At 49.9% G+C, this 19177-nt stretch overlaps 1 protein-coding gene and 1 long non-coding RNA gene across 2 annotated transcripts; one reads left to right on the forward strand and one right to left on the reverse strand.

Annotated features, from left to right (window-relative positions):
- Window positions 1–1976: 1976 nt before the first annotated feature.
- TFF1 (trefoil factor 1) lies at window positions 1977–5469 on the reverse strand. Its single transcript, XM_036876902.2, has 3 exons — window positions 5326–5469; window positions 2578–2733; window positions 1977–2165 (listed from the first exon to the last, which is right to left on the reverse strand). The coding sequence occupies exons 1-3, from the start codon at window positions 5399–5401 to the stop codon at window positions 2149–2151; spliced, it is 249 nt and encodes an 82-aa protein (XP_036732797.1). The 5' UTR covers window positions 5402–5469; the 3' UTR covers window positions 1977–2148.
- A 1145-nt stretch (window positions 5470–6614) lies between these two features.
- LOC118907866 (uncharacterized) lies at window positions 6615–11175 on the forward strand. The gene is made up of 4 exons (XR_008998584.1): window positions 6615–6711; window positions 7240–7479; window positions 9610–9763; window positions 11024–11175. It is a non-coding gene; the product is annotated as an uncharacterized LOC118907866 (long non-coding RNA).
- The last annotated feature ends 8002 nt before the right edge of the window (window positions 11176–19177 follow it).

Below are 19177 nucleotides of genomic sequence, written 5' to 3' on the forward strand. Positions count from 1 at the left end.
AGCCACTCAAGGCATGGTCTTAACATCCTTCTGAGGCACCCTGGTTTTCCAGAAGCTCCAGCTCGGCTTCCAGGAGCACCCTGCCTCTGCCAAGTACCCCCCTGTGCTTCACCTCCAGCACTCCGTCTCCCTCCTGCTAGTTGCTTTCTGCTGTTGGAATTCTTAGGGATGTTCATGATTTTCCAGGACAGTGTGGCAGAGACCAAGCCAAATCCTCCCACACCCCACTTGCCAGTCCAGGTGGGTGCTGGGCTGAAGGACAGGTGTCTCTTCCAGGCTGAGGCAGGGACGTCCCTGCAGAAGCCCCAGCCTCTCTCTTCTGTGCTGGTGAGCACAGACGCCTGGCGTCCAGATGGTGGAGCCACGCTATCACACATGCACACATTTTGGAGGCGGACACCAGAGCAGGAAATGATTGTTGTGGACCTCAGACTGTGACTTCCTTCTGTGCAACATGTCGAGGGGAGAGGCTGAGGCCCCTTCACTGGGCGGGAGTCCAGAAAATCGACAGGGGGGACAGGACCCACGTACCCCTTGCATTGTCACCTGGCCTTCACGTGCAGTCTGAAGCATTTGTCAGGAGAAAGACACATCCCTGCTGAACCCCTGGCCACAGGAGGACTTCGAGCCAAGGAGCCCCCACCCTCTGCCTCAAGGATCCCAGACCACATCACCTAGCGCACTGGCTCCCAGGTGAGAGGGGTGATGCCTCGCCCACACCACAGAGCACGTGTGGCATGGGAAGGACAATGGGGGGTTTCCCCTGACCCACTCTCAGCATTCGCTTGATGGCACCCTTGGAATCATTAGTCAGCTTCCAGTCGGGAGGACCTCCAGTCGCCAGGGTCTGCCGGGCTGGCCTGACCTGTGTGTCTGCTCACTCGGGTGAGTTCTTAGTCACTTCTGGGCACCACTTTCCTCATTTTCAAAGTGGGGATGGAGACGAGGATGAGCTGTTACTTGTAATTGAGTCGGTTTTGAAATCGTGGAGAGATGCCTTTTAATCTCCCACATGCACCTGCCTTTGCCACCACTGCCTCCTGAGGTTGAGCCTGAGAGGGATGCATGGCCCGACAAGAAGTCAGGGTGAAGTGTCAGGCATGGTAGAGGGGATGGATGGCCTCCATTCCTTTGACAGATCAAGGCTCAGCCTGGAAGACTCAGCCTAAGGACTCTGAACTTGGGCAAGAGTTTGGCCCTGGGAGCTGGGCCATCAGCTCACAGCTCTGTGGTGCAGGGATGATGTGGGCCTTGGTATGTTTTGTCAGGGAACTAGTAGTAGTTCACCCCATAAGGACATTTGGGTTTACTTAACATGAAGTCTGGAGGTGGGTGGTGCTGGGGTCAAATCAGCAGCTCAAGGATATTGAGGCTCCAGTTCTCTGGTTTTTCCTCATTATCACAGAATGGCTGCCTGAAGTACCCTACCATACCCTTGTACCACACAGCAGCCAAAGGCAGGCTGCTGGAGCCAGCCAGGGCAGCTGGAGGTTGCTCTTCTTTCACCAGAGAGGAAAAGTCTCTCCCTGGAGCCTCCAAATAGACACCCTCCTCTGCCCCATGGGCCAGAATAGAGGCACATGGCCACCTCTAGCTGCAAGAGGCATGGGAAAAGGGAAAACTTTCACCATTCTTTATTGAGTGGAAATCAGGTGAGAAAGGAAGGAAGGAATGGATGGCAGGTATTTGGGAAACAGGGCTGCTCCGAGATGGCACAGGTGGAAGCCCAGCTCTCTGGGAATGTGGGGAGAAGCCTTGAGCCACACTTTGCAACCCAATGGCCTCCAACACCCTGGCTAATATCTTCTGGGTCAGCTTAACACTGCCACCACTCATCTGCCCCTGGGGTAGTGGGAATTTACGTGTAATCAATCCCTGATGGGAAGCTGGGGAGTGAAGCATTGCACTTCTCTTTCAAAGAAAAGAACACCGTTTATAATTTAAAAACAAAACAAAACTGATCTAGAAGCACCAACTGACATTATTCTCTTTTAATTTTTAGGCCAATTTTGAGTACAAGGATCCAGAGCCGTCCTCCATGCAGCGAGCTGAGACGCAGACACAGAGGGACCCCAGCCTCGGGCAGGTGTGCACTGAGCTTCCGTCCGGAGGCTCCAGCCCCTGATGCGATCCCCTCCGGAAGAGCATCTAAAACAGGCACTCCTCTAAAGGGGGGAGAAGAAGCGCGTGAGTGACAGTAGGCATTTTCCTGTACTTTTAAATAATTACAGAGAATTTGATTTGAAAGCAGGGGAAGATGCTTTAGAAAGCATGGGCTGTCTTCACATCTTCACTGCCATTTCGCCTGCTCCCCGCAAGCCAAGAGGTGTCACCAAAGGGGACTCCGCAGACTTTCCGCCAGAGATGTGACGAGCCAGGAAGAACAGGGCTCCTCGCCGCGCAGCCCTCAGTCCTGTCTGCAACCCCGGACCTGATTTCAGCTCGGCGCAGCCCACTTCTTCACCATCACCCTGTGGCCGTTATGCTGGGTAAAAACCCAGCTGGCGTTGCAGACCCATGTGGGTGTCCCTCGCTAATTCTACATCTACCGACCCCACAGCCTTGCGGTGGCCGTACCTTCTTCTGGAGCCTTATTGGTGGACATGGGCCGGAAGCACCACGGGACTCCAGAGACAGTGTTGTCGAAGCAGCAGCCTTTAGCCTTGCACACCGCGGGCGTGATGCCGGAATAGCCACAGTTGGCTCTTTCGCGGGGAGCCACAGTGCAGCTCTCTAAGGGAGTCCGGGGCAGGAGGCGAGGGTAAGTCGTGGGCGGAATGCCTCATCGTCACAGGCACACCCAGCCCCGCTTCTTCTCCTGTTAAATCAGCCACCAGCTGGCGCCGCTGATGTGCACCCACACCGGGGATGCAGGAGGGAGGCGCCGCCCACATTTCCCGATGTGAGCACCCCAGCTCAGGAGAACGCAAGGCGCCCAGGATTTGTAACTTTGCACCTACCTAGATAACTTGTTCTTTCACTAATTAATTTCCACAATGATCAAATTTTATTCACTCGATCGGTAAGTGTCTATCGAGCACCACTTCTGTGTGCTAGAAACAAGAGCTAGCACAACAAAAATAGACAGGGAAGGTCCTTCAGGGGTTGAGGCAGGCCCTGTGCTGGGTGATGGGGACCCAGAAATTAAACATAGCGAAATGACTGTTAAGAAGCTAAGTCTAATGGAGGAGAAAATCAGCAATGTTCAAAACAGTGCACTGTGACCATCCCAGGGTGCTGAGTACAAGCACAGGAGGAATAAGTGACAAAAAGCAAGGAGGACTTCCTGTAAGAGGAGACTGACCAGTTGAGGATGAGGCAATGGGAGTTAGTTACAAGCAGAGGGGGCAGCATGTTCAAAATCAGTAAAGATAGAAAGCAAGGCGTATTCTCAGAGGTGGAAGTCCATTCGCTGGTGAGATGCAGAGGCTGGGATGGGAGCGTCTGGGAAGAGCCAGGCCCAAGCTGGGGTGGACAAGTTCAGCCCAAGAGCAAAGGGAGCCACTCAACAGCTTTGACCAGGGGAGGGGTGAGAGCAACCGTAAGCAGGAAGACACGGGGGAGACGGGAGCCAGGCCAGCTAGCAGCTCCCACACAATCTAGGCACGAGATCTGTAGGGTCTGACCTTGGGCAGAGTGTGAGCCCAGCGCTCACTGTTTGGTGCTCATCAACCCATTGAGGTGGATAACACAACAATGGGGAGCCCGTTCCCCATCTCTGTCTTGGCCTGGGGCCCAGGGCAATGAGAGCTCCGCCCGTAGGTGCCCACGACAGGTGCCATCAACAGGGCTCGGGAGAGAGACCTGGCTGTGCGGGGGCAGACCCACCTCTGGTCAGAGCCTGTTCCTGGGTGCAGAGGCCCAGGAGTGAGGCCTAGGGGCCTGGAGAGTGAGGCACAGTGGGGAGGAGAGCCGGGGAGCCCCCGGGGCGCAGGGGGGCCTTGGTCTCGGCTTCGGGCTCTCTGGAATAGACAGCCCGTCCAGAGGCAGGCAGATGCGGGTGCTTTTTGTCCAGACCCAGAGCGCAGGCCCCCGTGCTGTTGAACCCACACTGTGTCAGACCCAGCGAGGCCTGGGAGCTGAGCCACCCCTGCCCCTGCTCCTGGGGGGCTTCTGTTTTCACACCTGAGAGAAATGCCCCAGGCTTTCTTTGAAGAAAGGGCTTTGCGGCTTTGCTGGATAGATCTAGATCCATCTGCCAGTGGCTGGGTGGCCTCTGGGGGTGTCAGCCTCCTGGGGTCTGGCCCCCCTCTGCCTCAGGGCAGCTGTGCAGGTCAGGAGGGGCTGTGTGTGGACTGGGACGATAGTTCTGTCCTTCCCCTGCATAGTCGCCCGCAGCCCTGGGTGGGGTGGGGCCTTGCTGGGTACCAGACCCCCTCCCTGCTGGGATTCCTAAATGGGAATTACGGATTTCCAGGGGTTCTTTCATAACAGAATTCCATATGCCACCCGGTTACTGTCCCACGGTGAAACGGAGCAGACATGATTCCCATTCAGGGCTACGCATGTCATTGGGGTTTTCTGGCCCCTGTTGGGACAGGACCGCTGACTGTGGCTGACCCGCAGAGAAGGCTGAGTGCTGGGCCCGAGGGCAGGGGCTGTGGTGAATGGGCTGTCCTGGCCTCCAGGGAGGGGACCCGGGCCAGCCTGGGGCCCGGAGGGGAGGTGGGAGAAGTGGCATCTCACCTTCTACCTCTGTGAGAATCCTTATTTTGATAACTTTGGAAAATCCTCTTCCCATCCCTCTCCCTTTAAAATTGTATCTAACAAAACTAAGTGATGTTTATTCAGCACTTTGCAGCTTGTGAAGCACTTCTTATGAACATCATCATGCTACCATGACAGCCCTCTAAGGCAGATGACCAAGCCCATTCGGAGCCATGCACAGATCCCGCACAGCGGCAACAGCGCCCTCCTCCACCAGGCACTGGGTGACACACACACGATGGGCCCCTCAAAGAGCAGGGAGAGCCCTTGGGGCACGCCCACTGTGGACAGGCCCTCAGACCTGTGTGTGTGCCCCGAGGCGGTCCAGCCCCTGGAAGAGCTGCTCTCATGCCCACCCGGGGATCGCTCTCTGGGGTCTGAGACCCAGGAGGACAGTGAGCGGATGGCCCAGGACTCTGCCTGCTCACACATGCCCGAGAGCTCCCCGGCCCTTCACCCTGCTCTTCACCACCTTTTTGCCTTCCAGAACATCCAAGGCCCTAGAGCAATGCCTGGCACAAAACAGCTTGGCTCAAAAATCTACACTGTGAAGCAGCGACTCCCAAGGACCCTGACCCCCACCCATACACCCACTAGGAAGCGGGGGGGCGGCCTCACCATCGCGGCCCTGTGCCAGGGTGCTGAGGGCCAGAGCGACTACCATGGCCAGGACGCAGATCGCCTTGCTCTCCATGGCAGCCGTGACCTTCCTCCTGTCTGCCCAAGGGAGACCACGAGTCAGGAATGAGAACCCATTCAGGCCCGTGATTTTATCTGCAGGCTCTGTTTGCCTAGAGAGTGAGATAACATTTGCCTAAGGAGGGTCCTGCAATCCTCCATTCCAAATACCCCGCTGATTAGAAGGTGTGTCCACACCAGGGCCACACAGATTGACACATTTACTGATAGAGGAAAGTGCTAGTCGTGTAGTCATCTTATGGGATTTGAGATTCAGAAAGTACCTCTCTTACTCCGTGGGAGTCTCCTGGGTCATGACCTGGTCTAGCTGGACTGTGTCAGTGAGGCCCCCCTGCTAATGTCAACATCACATTCAGCAAGTGATTCACAGCCCACAAGAGATGGCTCCTGAAAGGAACAGTGTGTCAACAATGGCTTACAGCTCCCCCGCGGCGGGGATTCAGGGAAGGAGCAGGTGAGGCCCCGGGGTGGTCCTTTAAAGGTGAACACGAAGTGGTTTACAGCTATTTGAGAATCCAAGTCTGGGGGACCCAGCCAAGACGAGCCACGAAATAATAGGCCTGCACGAGAGTGACGGGCCTGTTCCTGCCAGGCCTCCGACGGATACAGAAATTGCCACCCCTGTGACCCGTCAACAGACCCTCAACATGAGCTGCTGAGGATGGCCCTTCGCGCATGTCTCCTGGTCCAGGAAACCAAGGTTCTGACTCTCAGCTTGGTCGGTGGGTGTCACAGCTTCTCAACAAGACAGTGAGGTGAAATGAAGTGGGTGTGAGGTGGGGCCCCTGGGAGGGCCTGTGGGAGGCATGTAGCTTCTGCGGGGACAGTCATGTGATAAAGGTGGGGGGCCCACTGGTTTCTTCTGAGAGCCCTTCACAACACTTAAAAAGGAAAGGAGACTCGAGGCCTGAGGGCGCCCACCCAAGAGCAGGACAATGGGAGGGGGCTTCTCTGCTTAGCTCGGGGGTCTGCAGGGCGGAGCGCTGTGGGTCAGGCCAAGGCCCAATCCGAGGTTTGCTGCACAGTCAATATTTGCCACTTCCACTTCTTTACCCCAGGATCTCGGCTGTGGTGAGGAAAGAGTGAAATTAGAGACAGAATTGGGACATTTGGGCACAAATGTGAGGCTGGGATCTTGAAACCACCCCCCTGAGCTTTCTCCACAGGCACGGATGACTGTCCCCCCTGGGATGCGGAGCAGCCCCCTCCCCACGGGAGCCTCCTCTGACCACCGGCCACCCCCAGCTGGCCCAGGATGCAGACACATTATGAGCTGTCCTCAGCTCAGCCCTGCACATCTGCCGGGTGCATAGGTTAGGCCCCTCGTGGCTGGATGGGCAGAGCCTGGCACCCTCAAAGAGCTGCAGGGCCGCCTCAGCAGGAGCCGGGGGTTGGAGGTGAGAATGTAGAGCCACACCCAGAGGCCCGACATCCTTGGCAGGACTCAGGTGCTGGTTCAGGTGTGTTCCTGAACAAGCACATGGAGGCAAAGCCCTGGGCTGGAAGGTGGCCTCCGGTTACAGCACCCATCCCTGGGGCCTTAATAGACATGCTCCCTCCAAGACTTCGGGATGTCAAACCTGCATTCCAGAAAGTTCCCAGGAGCTGCACCTGCATGTCAGGTGTGGGAAGCCCAGTGCTGCAGCAGAGGAGGGGGCCTGGGCTCAGGGAGGCTTCAGTGTCAGGGTGGCTGTTGAGTTGATGTATTGTATGCACCCTCCCCACCACCCCAGAGTGCCCAGAGGGTGCTCCCACCACTCAGGTGGTTAGAAATGCCCTGGTGTGGGGCCACCAGTGTCCTTCACAGACCCTGTGCCTCCTCCTGCCTCTCAGGCCAGAGTTACATGGGACCAGAGGGCCTCAGCAAGAGAGGAGGAGATCCCTCCGAGGACGAGCTGCACCAAGGCCTCAGGTGCTTAGGATGAGTCTTCCCCAAAGCCTTCCCGAGAAGGACCTTGGCCATTTACCAGTGCTATGGGTTGACCTGTGTTGGGGCCCCAATAAGATGCTGCAGCCCTCACCCCCAGTACCTGTGAATGTGGCAACAGGATCTTTGCAGATGACCAAGTTCAGGTGAGGTCATTAGGGTGGACCCAAATCCAGTAGGACTGGTGTCCTTATTAAAAGGGGACATTGACACAGATGTACAGAGAGGCAAGACAATGTGAAGGTGCAGGGACAGTACCATCTACAAGCCAACAGAATGGCCAGGGCTGCCCTGGGGCAGGTTCTCTGCTCAGCTGCAGCAGGAAGCAGCCCAGCCAACGTTTTGATCACAGACATCCAGCCCCGAGACCGTGAGACAATACATTTCCGCTGTAAATTCAGTTTGTGGTACTTGGTTACAGCAGTCCTAGGAAACTGATAGAAGCAGGTGACTGGGCACTGGAGAAAGGAATATATCTAGATGTTCTGAAGGTTGTTACATATAAGCTCTGACCTGACACTAATCCTCAGAGACCCAAGCCCCACGTGGTTCGGCAAAGAGGGAGCCTGTGGGTTTCAGGTGTGAGATGGAGGGCTGGCCCAAGTCTGTCTCACTGTTGGCCCCTTGGGGGTCCCCACCCCAGGCCTGGAATGTAAAGCATACAGTGCTTCTCTGGACCGTGGCGTGAGGGATGTTAGGCACAGTCCCTCTCACCAAGACAGTGAATCAAAAGCAATGCCACAGTCCAAGCGAGGAGGAGTGGATGTGTCCGGCTCCATGGGCCACATTTGGTCTCTGTCTCATTTTCTTTATTTTATTTTCACCACCCTTAAAAAAATGTGGAAACAATTCCTGGTTTGCAGGTTGTACAAAAACAGACACAGGCAAGATCTGGCCACAGACTGTCACCCAGCAAGCCCTGTGTTCCAAGCACCACGCATTTAATCGACTGATGATGGCTGCATCTTGGGTCCTGGGTGCTGTCAGCCCCGGAGCAAACTCCCTGGCATTTGATGTGCAGCTATTAACCGAGGAAATGTTTGATTTTCTCCCAATCCTTTCAGAAAGGATAATGAGCAGTATTTTGCCTTTGCATGGCAGGAGCAATGCACCTCTATGGCATGGGCTCAGGGGTCTGTCGCACCTCTGGAGGGATCTGAACGTTTTGTTGAACATCGTGCAGTCCCATTACATTGATGCTGTGATGTTATGTTAATTGGATCATAAAATGGGAAGGAAGACGCCTAGTAAAGCATGTGTGTGTCAGAGATGGCAACTGCAGAAGTTCAGGGACCTGGCCTATTAGTGAGGTGTGCAGACCTGGGCAATGGAAATATTCTCTCTCAAGGGAAAAACAAATGTCTTCACACTGAACCATTCACCCCAATAAGTATTCATGGGCCTCTTTGGAGTTTGGAGCTTACACATACTGCATTTGACACATTGTCCTGGCTCATTTACCAGGCTGTCAGTAAAGTCTGCAGTGGAGTACAGAGTAATAAATGGCTCTGCAGAAGTTGGGCCAGGCTACAATATAAGATGCCATCCCACTTGGGCCCAGAAGTTGCAATGGCTTGTGTAGTATTTCGACAGAAATTGGCATTGATGGGTATCTCTGGGAAGTCCCAGTAAGAGAAACACAGCACAGACTTGTATTAGTTCTCTGTTGCCATCTGACAAAGGACCCCGAAACTCAGTGCTTTTAAACAACAAACATTTATATCTCACAGTTTCTGTGGGTCAGATATTTGGTTACAGCTTAGCCAAGACTTCTAGGTCAGAGTCTCTACAGGCTGTAATTAAGGTGCCAACCAGGGCTGACTTAAAATCTCATAAGTGTGTAGATACATCAGTTTTCTTTTTCCTGCCCATATATAATTTGTCCATGTAAAAAGTGACAATGGTGACATAGGATCAATATCAAGAGTTTCCCCTCATTCTGGCTGTTCTGAGCCCCTCACTATAGCTGATGCCATTTCTGAGTTCCAATCCTGCCAACAGCAGAGGTTGGCACGTGAGTCTGGACATAGCATCATTCCCCAGGTGCAGCAGCCAGCAGCTTGGTGGCAAGATGATTCCATGGCATCCCTTCCACTGTGAAGGGGCAGAGTCACATGGTCTGGTGTGGTGTGGACATGCCCTTCCTCTGAGCCTGCAGTGGACGCAGGGAGCACCACTCATGAGTTTATGACCTCATGATCTAGTACGTGGGTCCATCACAACCCATTTTAGGGCAAAGATAACAACGTCCAAGTAACTCGGTGGTCTTTCCGCAGGCTCCATCACCCAGGAGCTGTTAGCTGATAGCATGGTGGAATCTCCTGCCCAGCAGGCAGCTGGTGGACTACAGTTTGCCTACGCCTTAAACCAGAGACACATATGGTTCCTTCTCAGCCAAAGTGCACATCCAGAAACCAAGCAATAAAGCAGGTGTGGCTTTTCTTATGATTTAAGGATGTAACTCTTCGGAGAAATCTTGCTTGGCATCCCCATGAATGTGGCCTTAGCGGTCAGAGTGATATTGTGCAAGAGAGGCTGGCTGCCTCTTGGAAACACGCTCTAGGGTCCACTGAGTTGGCTGTGGAGGCTGCCCTTCTGGCTTCTTCAGGCCACTGAACCAGCAGGCAGAGGTGGAGAACGGACCAGAGGGACTGGCCCTGATCGCCAAGGGAGACTGTGCTGCAGCCACACCACGGGGACTGGGAGCTGAGCTTGCAGCTGGAGGGAGGCTGGGTTTCTGTTGGTGTTTTCTTGCCCAGCAGTCCTGGTCGACGGAAAACAGCAGCAGCCCCATCAGCACAAGACCACATAGGGGCTCATGTCCTGTAGATGTCAAGCTTCGGGTCACCCTGCCAGGAAAATAATTGCATCCAGCTGAAAGGTCAGCAGATGATGATGGCGCATGAAGTGGGAAGGAAGCTGCGACAGCCAACTTTGATCTCCTGACCAAAACCAAAGCACTTACTGTAGCAGCTACTCTTTATGTGAATTAAAGAAAATGACAGTAAATATTTAACTGATGCCAAGAAGGTTTAGGTATTTCTAGGCCTTGTAACAATGTAAAGAAATCATCTAAATGTACATAACGTATATAGCTAGAAAGCAAATTTGACTATGTAAAATATTTTAAACTTTGAATATAAAAATTTCAAACTATAAAATGTGGATTGTGTATAAGATGGATAAAGGTTTTAAAACTTCAAGACCTAAGTGCCTGAAAATTATAGGAAAGATAAGAAAAATAATTAGTAATCCAAGAAATTATTCAAAATAACTGCAACAATGTTCAAGCCAGTCAAATTGTCAGATTTTGGCTTTTAATCAGAAGGTACGGTACTGTTCAAAATTAGGTGAAACGGACACTTAGATCCATAGTAAGTGGACATAGGCATCACCTTTGTGGGAATCAACATAATACTTTGTATCAAGGGTCCTAGAAAGAAAACACTGCCCCAGTAACTACACTCAGGGATGCCCCAGAGAAACAATCCTAAACACAGACAAACCATTTTATGAAGATGTTTATCAAAACAAATTTTAGTATTTGTAAAAAACTGCAAACAGCCCAACTTACCAATAATGGAAAAATCATTAACAAATGTTGATCAGCTACATGGTAAAATATCAAACAGCCATCATTAGTGTGTTTCTGTGGAATTTCTAATAACCTGGGGAATCTGCGTGCTACAGTGTTACATTAAAAAGAACAAGGTAACCAAAGTTACAAATGACTCAGGAGAAAAAGAGGACGTGCCCAGCGGCACTGGGAGCTAAGAGGGTGAGTTACATTGTTTATTGTTTTCCTTCCATTCTGCTTCCCTAGTCACTGAAATGTTTTTAAAGTGAGCACAGTTAACTTTTATAACTGAAAAAAGACTGTACTTAAAAAAATAAAATGTAAGGATTTTGCTCTCCCCAGACAGAGAGGCGAATTCCCCGGCCCTGCCCGCTGTGAGTCACGAGCCCCTGCTGGGAGGCGTACCTGCCCTGGGAGGGGCTCCGCGCCCACTCCCACAGCCCAGTCCGCCCCTGACCCGTTTGCTCACACCTTCCCTGAAGTTAAACAAGTCCTGGGCTGGGCCAGCTGTCTGTTATCTCTTAGATTTCAGCGACCCACTGAGCTCAGCCTCCGTTCCTGCCCTTTGAGTCCATGGAGCCCGCGTCCCACCCAGCAAATCCCAGAGGCGTGAGTGGTGCATGCGGGTGAGATGCAGGCTTGCCCACAAGGGAACAGGGCACATCCCGCCCCAGAAATAGTAGAAACAGGGGCCTTGTCTGTGCCCCTCCGATTCTGCATCCCGACTTAGCCCAGCTCCGGCTGCCGGCATCCTTCTCGTCCAGAAAGAGTGCCGAGGGCCGCAGTCCTTCCCCCAGACAAGCCCCCAGACCTATGTTAGGCCCTAACATGACCTCCCAGGGGTTCAAACCTGGAGTGAGATGGGGAGACCGACGTCTGGTTTGCCCCGTCCCGGTCCCCCTCCCGCCTCGGCCGGCTGCCAAGGTGCAGTTGCTGAGCCCTCCTGCCCCCACTCAGCCCCAGCAAGGGCTGCACATGCCCTGGTCCTCCCAGCAAGCACGTCCAGAATCCACCTGCTGCCTCCTCGCCTGGGAGGGGCTCTGGGGCCTGGGTAAGTGCGGGCACAGAACATTGCCCGCTGATCCGCACGTCAGGCCCCGCGGGAGCAGACTGGGCGGCCCTCCTGGACGCTGCCCCTTCCTCTCGCCTGTAGGCCCTGGCGGAGTCTGGCCTGTCTGGGACCCAGTGTGGCGCCTCTGAGTGACCCAGCCTAAAGACCCCTGCCCCCGTGCCCTGCCCCGTCCCCCTCCAACCACCTGCCACCCCCACATGAGCTCCTGATAGGGCCCTTTGGTCAGTGTCAATCCATGTCTACCCCCAGACAAAGGTGTGTAGGTGAATGTTTTATTTCAGGAATGAGGAGTTTCTATTCAGCCTGGACTGATGGTGACCTGTTCCCACTCCCGCTGAAAAAGGACAAGAAACTGACATGTTAGTTACAGGCCGGGAGCTTCCCAGGGACGGTAGTTACAGTCCAGACAAGTCCCGAGGCTGCTGCTGCTGTGACGTTCCATAAGCCCCAAAGTCAAAGGCACGGCGACGAGGCCATGCCACCCAGCGATTCAGCCGTCAGTCGTGTCTGGACAAGATGGAGACTGTGGTTCCCTGGACAAAGGCCCTGGATTTGGTTATCCCTAAAGATCCCCACTAAACTTTATTTCTATTTTATATCTTTTATTCATGTCTTCTCTTTTTTATTCTAAATACAGTGACTGAGGCCTGGGCTCTAGAATGAGGCACATCGGTTGCATGGCTGTGGGTGCGTCCAGGATGTGTAAAGGGCTGTGATTCCTGGCCAGGTCCTACCGCGTTGGCCATGTCCTCCTCTGCTCTGTGTGTCCCCACTGGGCAGGACCTCCCAGGGGATGGAGGCCCTGAGGAGAGGGGTTGGGGCTGCAGGATAGGCCACCGTCTGAGAGCTGTTGTCACGTTCCAGCTTCTTTGCAAACTTCTCACCTGCTGGAGACAAAACCAGAAACGTTTGTATCACTTTCATCATTAGAGTTGCTCCTAGAGGTTTACTTAAAAACAAATGACAGAAGTAGCCCCCCAGTAGGATCCTGTTTTCTCTTCTGACAACCCTGAAATCCAGCCAGGGCAGGCGATGAGGAAGGGCTGGGGGGCTGGGGGAGGTGAAGAAGAGTACCTGGACCCCCAGGTGACTGCACAGTAGGTGAGGCCTGGATCCGCCCCTCCTTCACTGTCCATCCCCCAGGACGTGCTGAAGCCTCAGAGGCACCCCACAGAGGTGTCCTGGTGCTCCAGGCGCCAATCACATGCCTGGGACGTGACACAGGACACAAGGGCCCGCTCGTGCCACAGAGCAGACTCAGCCACAGTGCTGCCAGCAATGTGCATTAGAGGAGACCTAAGGTTCTTCCTGTGCCATCCTCTCTCCCTTGTATTCCCACACACTTCCTTCAGTCGGGGAGAAAGGTGGCTGTGGGGCTGCTGAGTCCAGGGTCACACAGAGCCCAGGCTCCTGGGTGAAGTTTTCATCACGGTGCACTCAAGGAATGGCTTCCTGTCCACTATTCATCTGTAACGTTCTAGTTTTAAATCTCGGCTTTGAAAAGGTGATGGCCCAGTTCTTCAGTGTCTTAATGGGAGGTTTAGAATGTTCCTTGCAGGCCCACCCTTAACCTTTTTCATTTTTCCCCATAAGAAGACAATGAAAAAAAGTTTCATAAAATAATATTAAAGGTAAAACAATAGAAAATTAATGAAACCAAGAGCTGGTTCTTTGAAAAAATAAAAAAATAGATAAGCCTCTAGCCAGACTTATTAAGAGAAAAAGAGAATCTACACACATAAACAGAATCAGAAATGAGAAAGGAAAAATAACTATGGACACCACAGAAATACAAAGAATTATTAGAGAATACTATGAAAATCTATATACTTACAAACTGGATAACTTAGAAGAAATGGACAACTTTCTAGAAAAATACAACCTTCCAAGATTGACCAAGGAAGAAACAGAAAATCTAAACAGACCAATTACCAGCAATGGAATTGAAGTGGTAATCAAAAACCTACCCAAGAACAAAACCCCCGGGCCAGATGGATTCACTGCTGAATTTTATCAGACATATAGAGAAGACATAATACCCATTCTCCTTAAAGTTTTCCAAAAAATAGAAGAGGAGGGAATACTTCCAAACTCATTCTATGAAGCCAGCATCACCCTAATACCAAAACCAGGCAAAGACACCACAAAAAAGAAAACTACAGACCAATATCCCTGATGAACATAGATGCAAAAATACTCAACAAAATATTAGCAAACCAAATTAAAAAATATATCAAGAGGATCATACACCATGACCAAGTGGAATTCATCTCAGGGATGCAAGGATGCTACAACATTAGAAAATCGATAAACATCATCAACCACATCAACAAAAAGGACAAAAACCCCATAGATAATCCTCTATAGATGCTGAAAAAGCATTTGACAAAATTCAATATCCATTCATGATAAAAACTCTCAACAAAACAGGTATAGAGGGCAAGTACCTCAACATAAGAAAGGCCACATATGATAAACCCACAGCCAACATCATACTGAACAGTGAGAAGCTGAAAGCTTTTCCTTTAAGATCGGAAACAAGACAGGGATGCCCACTCTCTCCACTTGTATTCAACATAGTTCTGTAGGTCCTAGTCATGGCAGTCAGACAACACAAAGAAATAAAAGGCATCCAGATTGGTAAGGAAAAAGGCAAACTGTCACTGTTTGCAGATGACATGATATTGTACATAAAAAACCCTAAAGACTCCACTCCAAAACTACTAGAACTAATATCTGAATTCAACAAAGTTGCAGGATACAAAATTAATACACAGAAATCTGTTGCATTCCTCTACACTAACCATTAACTAGCAGAAAGAGAAATCAGGAAAACAATTCCATTTATAATTGCATCAAAAAGAATAAAATACCTAGGAATAAACCTAACCAAGGAAATGAAAGACCTATACCCTGAAAACTGCAAGACACTCTAAAGAGAAATTAAAGAGGACACTAATAAATGGAAATTCATCCCATGCTCTTGGATAGGCAGAGTTAATATTGTCAAAATGGCTATCCTGCCTAAAGCAATCTACAGATTCAATGCAATCCCTATCAAAATACTGACAGCATTCTTCAATGAACTGGAACAAATAGTCCTAAAATTCATATGGAACCACAGAAGAACCCTGAATAGCTAAAGTGATCCTGAGAAGGAAGAATAAAGCAGGGGGGATTCTCACTTCCCAACTTCAAGTTCTACTACAAAGCCACAGTAATCAAGACAATTTGGTACTGGCACAAGAACAGAGCCACAGACCAGTGGAACAGAATAGAGAGTCCAGATATAAACCCAAGCATATATGGTCAATTAAAATATGATAAAAGAGCCATGGATATACAATGGGGAAATGACAGGCACTTCAACAGCTGGTATTGGCAAAACTGGACAGCTACATGGAAGAGAATGAAACTGGATTACTGCGTAACTCCATACACAAAAGTAAACCTGAAATGGATCAAAGACCTGAATCTAAGTCATGAAGCCATAAAACTCTTAGAAGAAAATATAGGCAAAACTTTCTTGGACATAAACATGAGCAAATTCTTCATGAACATATCTCCCTTGGCAAGGGAAACAAAAGCAAAAATGAACAAGTGGGACTCTATTAAACCAAAAAGTTTCTCTACAGCAAAGGACACCATCAGTAGAACAAAAAGGCATCCTACAGTATGGAGAATATATTCATAAGTGACATATCTGATAAGGGATTGACATCCAAAATATATAAAGAGCTCATGCACTTCAACAAACAAAAAGCAAATAATCCAATTAAAAAATGGGCAGAGAATCTGAACAGACACTTCTCCAAAGAAGAAATTCAGATGGCCATCAGACACATGAAAAGATGCTCCACATCACTAAGCATCAGAGAAATGCAAATTAAAACCACAATGAGATATCACCTCACACCAGTTAGAATGGCCACCATCCAAAAGACAAACAACAAATGTTGGCGAGGTTGTGGAGAAAGGGGAACCCTCCTACACTGCTGGTGGGAATGTAAATTAGTTCAACCATTGTGGAAAGTAGTATGGAGGTTCCTCAAAAAACTCAAAATAGAAATACCATTTGACCCAGCAATTCCACTCTTAGGAACCTACCCTTAGAATGCACAAACCCAGTTTGAAAAAGACATATGCACCCCTATGTTTATCTCAGTACTATTTACAATAGCAAAGAAATGGAAGCAACCTAAGTGTCCATCAGTAGATGAATGGATAAAGAAGAGGTGGTACATATACATAATGGAATATTACTCAGCCATAAGAAGAAAACAAATCCTACAATTTGCAACAACATGGATGGAGCTAGAGGGTAGTATGCACAGTGAAATAAGCCAGGCAGAGAAAGACAAGTATCAAATGATTTCACTCATATGTGGAGTACAAGAACAAAGAAAAACTGAAGGAACAAAACAGCAGCAGACTCGCAGAACCCAAGAATGGACTGACAGTTACCAAAGGGAAAGGGACTGTGGAGGATGGGTGGGAAGGGAGGGATAAGGGGAAAAAGGGGCATTATGATTAGCACACACAATGTAGCAGGGGTGGGACACGGGGAAGGCAGTATAGCACACAGAAGACAGTGATTCTATAGCATCTTACTATGCTGATGGGCAGTGACTGTAATGGGGTATGTGGTGGGGACTTGATAATGGGGGCAGTCTTAGTAACCATAATGTTGCTCATGTATTTGTAGGTTAATGATACCAAAATAAAATAAAATAAAAATACTCATATATAAAAATGATCATACATGTAGGTATTTATATACACCAGCATAAATACATATGTATAAGCCATTGTATCCTGAGATTATATTTCTCACTTTCCACAAGGCAAAATTCTGAAGAAGACACTAAAAAGCTCCTGAGATTATATCTCCCTCCTTTGCATCAGTGAGGCCCAGCGGTGACTGCCGACTCCGTCTCTCAGCAGACAGCACGGTGCCCTCACTTTGCGCGGGACTGAGGTTCCTTTACGAAAATTCATCATGAGACACATCGTTGGAAATTGCTTTATTGTTTTGCCAGTATCTTAGGTGAAAAATGTCTTGATAGTGGTAATCCCTTTTAAAAGCTGTTTTATACCCATCGATGACTATTTTCCCCTTAAGAAACTGCCTTATATCTACAGCCTGCGTAACAATTACCATTTATTCCCTTCAAGTGCTTGGATGACAAGTTCTGTTACTACCAGCTCACAAACCTGGAGGTGGGCGCCTGCAACCTCAGTGAGCCAACCCAGGCGCCGGGCCACCGACCTCTACCCCCTGCCATCAGCTCACTGTCTCCACCTGACGGGCCACTGCTTCCTCCAGGAAAAGGGGTCCCCCACTGCCCCAGCCTCCCTGGGGCCTCCTGCCAAGGGCCACGGTTCCTGATCTAACTCCGGGACATTCCAGAGAGGGGCAGGCAAGGTGGTGGGCCTGGGGCGGCCACATCAGCTCTTTCCTGGCAACATGCCCCTTCTGCTCACTGTCGGACGGCTCCGAGACACAGACGCTTTCCCTGTGGACCTCAGAAACAAACAGGAAAATGCCTAAGCTGCCTCACCTCCCCCACAGGCTGGCACAGGGAACTTATTTCTTCTCCTCCCCTGGCCTGGCCTGGCCTCAGCCTGAGCCGTTGTCTCGTCTGTGCTCTCGTGGGGGACCCCCATCCCACGAGCATGTCCAGGCTCCTGGGCCTCTCCGTGCCTCCTCACACAAAGGAGCCCGGCTTCAGTCTGTTTCTGCTCTGCCCTGGGCCCTGTCCTCTTCCCGCCCACACACTGGCCACCGCATCCATGCCAGGCTGCAGGATTCAAGGCAAGCCCCAGCTCGCACAGGCAGGCCCACTCTCCAGAGAGCACTCCACCCAGGCAGTATTGGGAAGCATATGCGCTAAGATGGCCTAGTTCCCTTGTTTGGAATCCCTTTATATGGACTGAATGCCTACGGTCAGCTGGAGAAGAATGTGATTTAGCAGTTCTATTATAAGTTGTGTGACTACAAACCCCACCTGCTAGCAGCCTCCTCAGTCAGGCTTATACACAAGCCAGTGGAGGTTTAAGGCAGAAAAAGGGGCATTACGATTAGCACATGTAATGTGGTGGTGGGGTCACAGGGAAGGCAGTAGAACACAGAGAAGACAAGTAGTGACTCTATAGTATCTTACTACGCTGATGGACAGTGACTGTAATGGTGTGTGTTGGGGGGACTTGATAATGGGGGGAGTCTAGTAACCATAATATTGTTCATTGAATTGTATATTAATGATACCAAAATAAAAAATAGAAAATAAATAATATTAAAGGGAAAATTTAGTTAGTTCCTGAGACCCAGACTGCCACGGACCTGGCCTTTCCTCCCATGGTGAGCACCCAAGAAAGTGTGACGACACTGAAAGTAGTTCATAGTAAAAAACATGGTGTCTATACTCTCAAAATTTTCAGAACAATTACATGGCTTTCAAAGAGTTACTTTGCTTTTAAAAATTTCAAAAGTGGTAGTCCTTACCAAGAACAGAGCCTCAAAGCACGAGACAAGGACTGATAGAGCTAAAGGAAGCAACAGCGAGGCCCACAGTTGTAAATGGAGACTGCAAGACCCTCTCCCAGCAACTGGAAGACGCGCCAGTCAGAAAACCAGCAAAGACACAGGTCTGATTGCGCACCAACCCACAGGATCTAACTGTTATTTATAGAATATTTCACCCAACAATAGCAGGATACACATTTTTTTCTAAGTGTCCACAAAAATTCACCAAGATGGACCATATACTTGGCCATAAAATAAATCTCATCAAATCTAAAAGAAATGAAATCAGACATTCTGTTCACTGATCACAACAGAATCAAATGAGAAATCAGCAGCTGACGACAGGAAAATCCCTGTTCATATAGAAAGTAAATGACACACCTCTAAATAACCCATAAGTCAAAGGGAAGTTAAAAAGAAATATCAAAGTATATAGAATGGAATGAAAATGAATTTATAACATATCAGAGTTCATGGGACTCTGCTAACACAGTGCTGAGAGGAAAATGTGTTAACTTACATTAGAAATGAGGAAAGCTCTCAGGTCAAAAATTTCAGTTTCTACCTAAAAAAATTGGAAAAATAAAAGCCAAATAAATCTAAAGAAATGAGGAAGGAAATAGGTTATGAGCAGAAACCAGTGAAATTTAACATAGGGAAAGAATAGAA

Source organism: Manis pentadactyla, chromosome 1 (genome assembly GCF_030020395.1).
Source record: "Manis pentadactyla isolate mManPen7 chromosome 1, mManPen7.hap1, whole genome shotgun sequence".
In the NCBI taxonomy this organism is placed as follows: Eukaryota; Metazoa; Chordata; class Mammalia; order Pholidota; family Manidae; genus Manis; species Manis pentadactyla.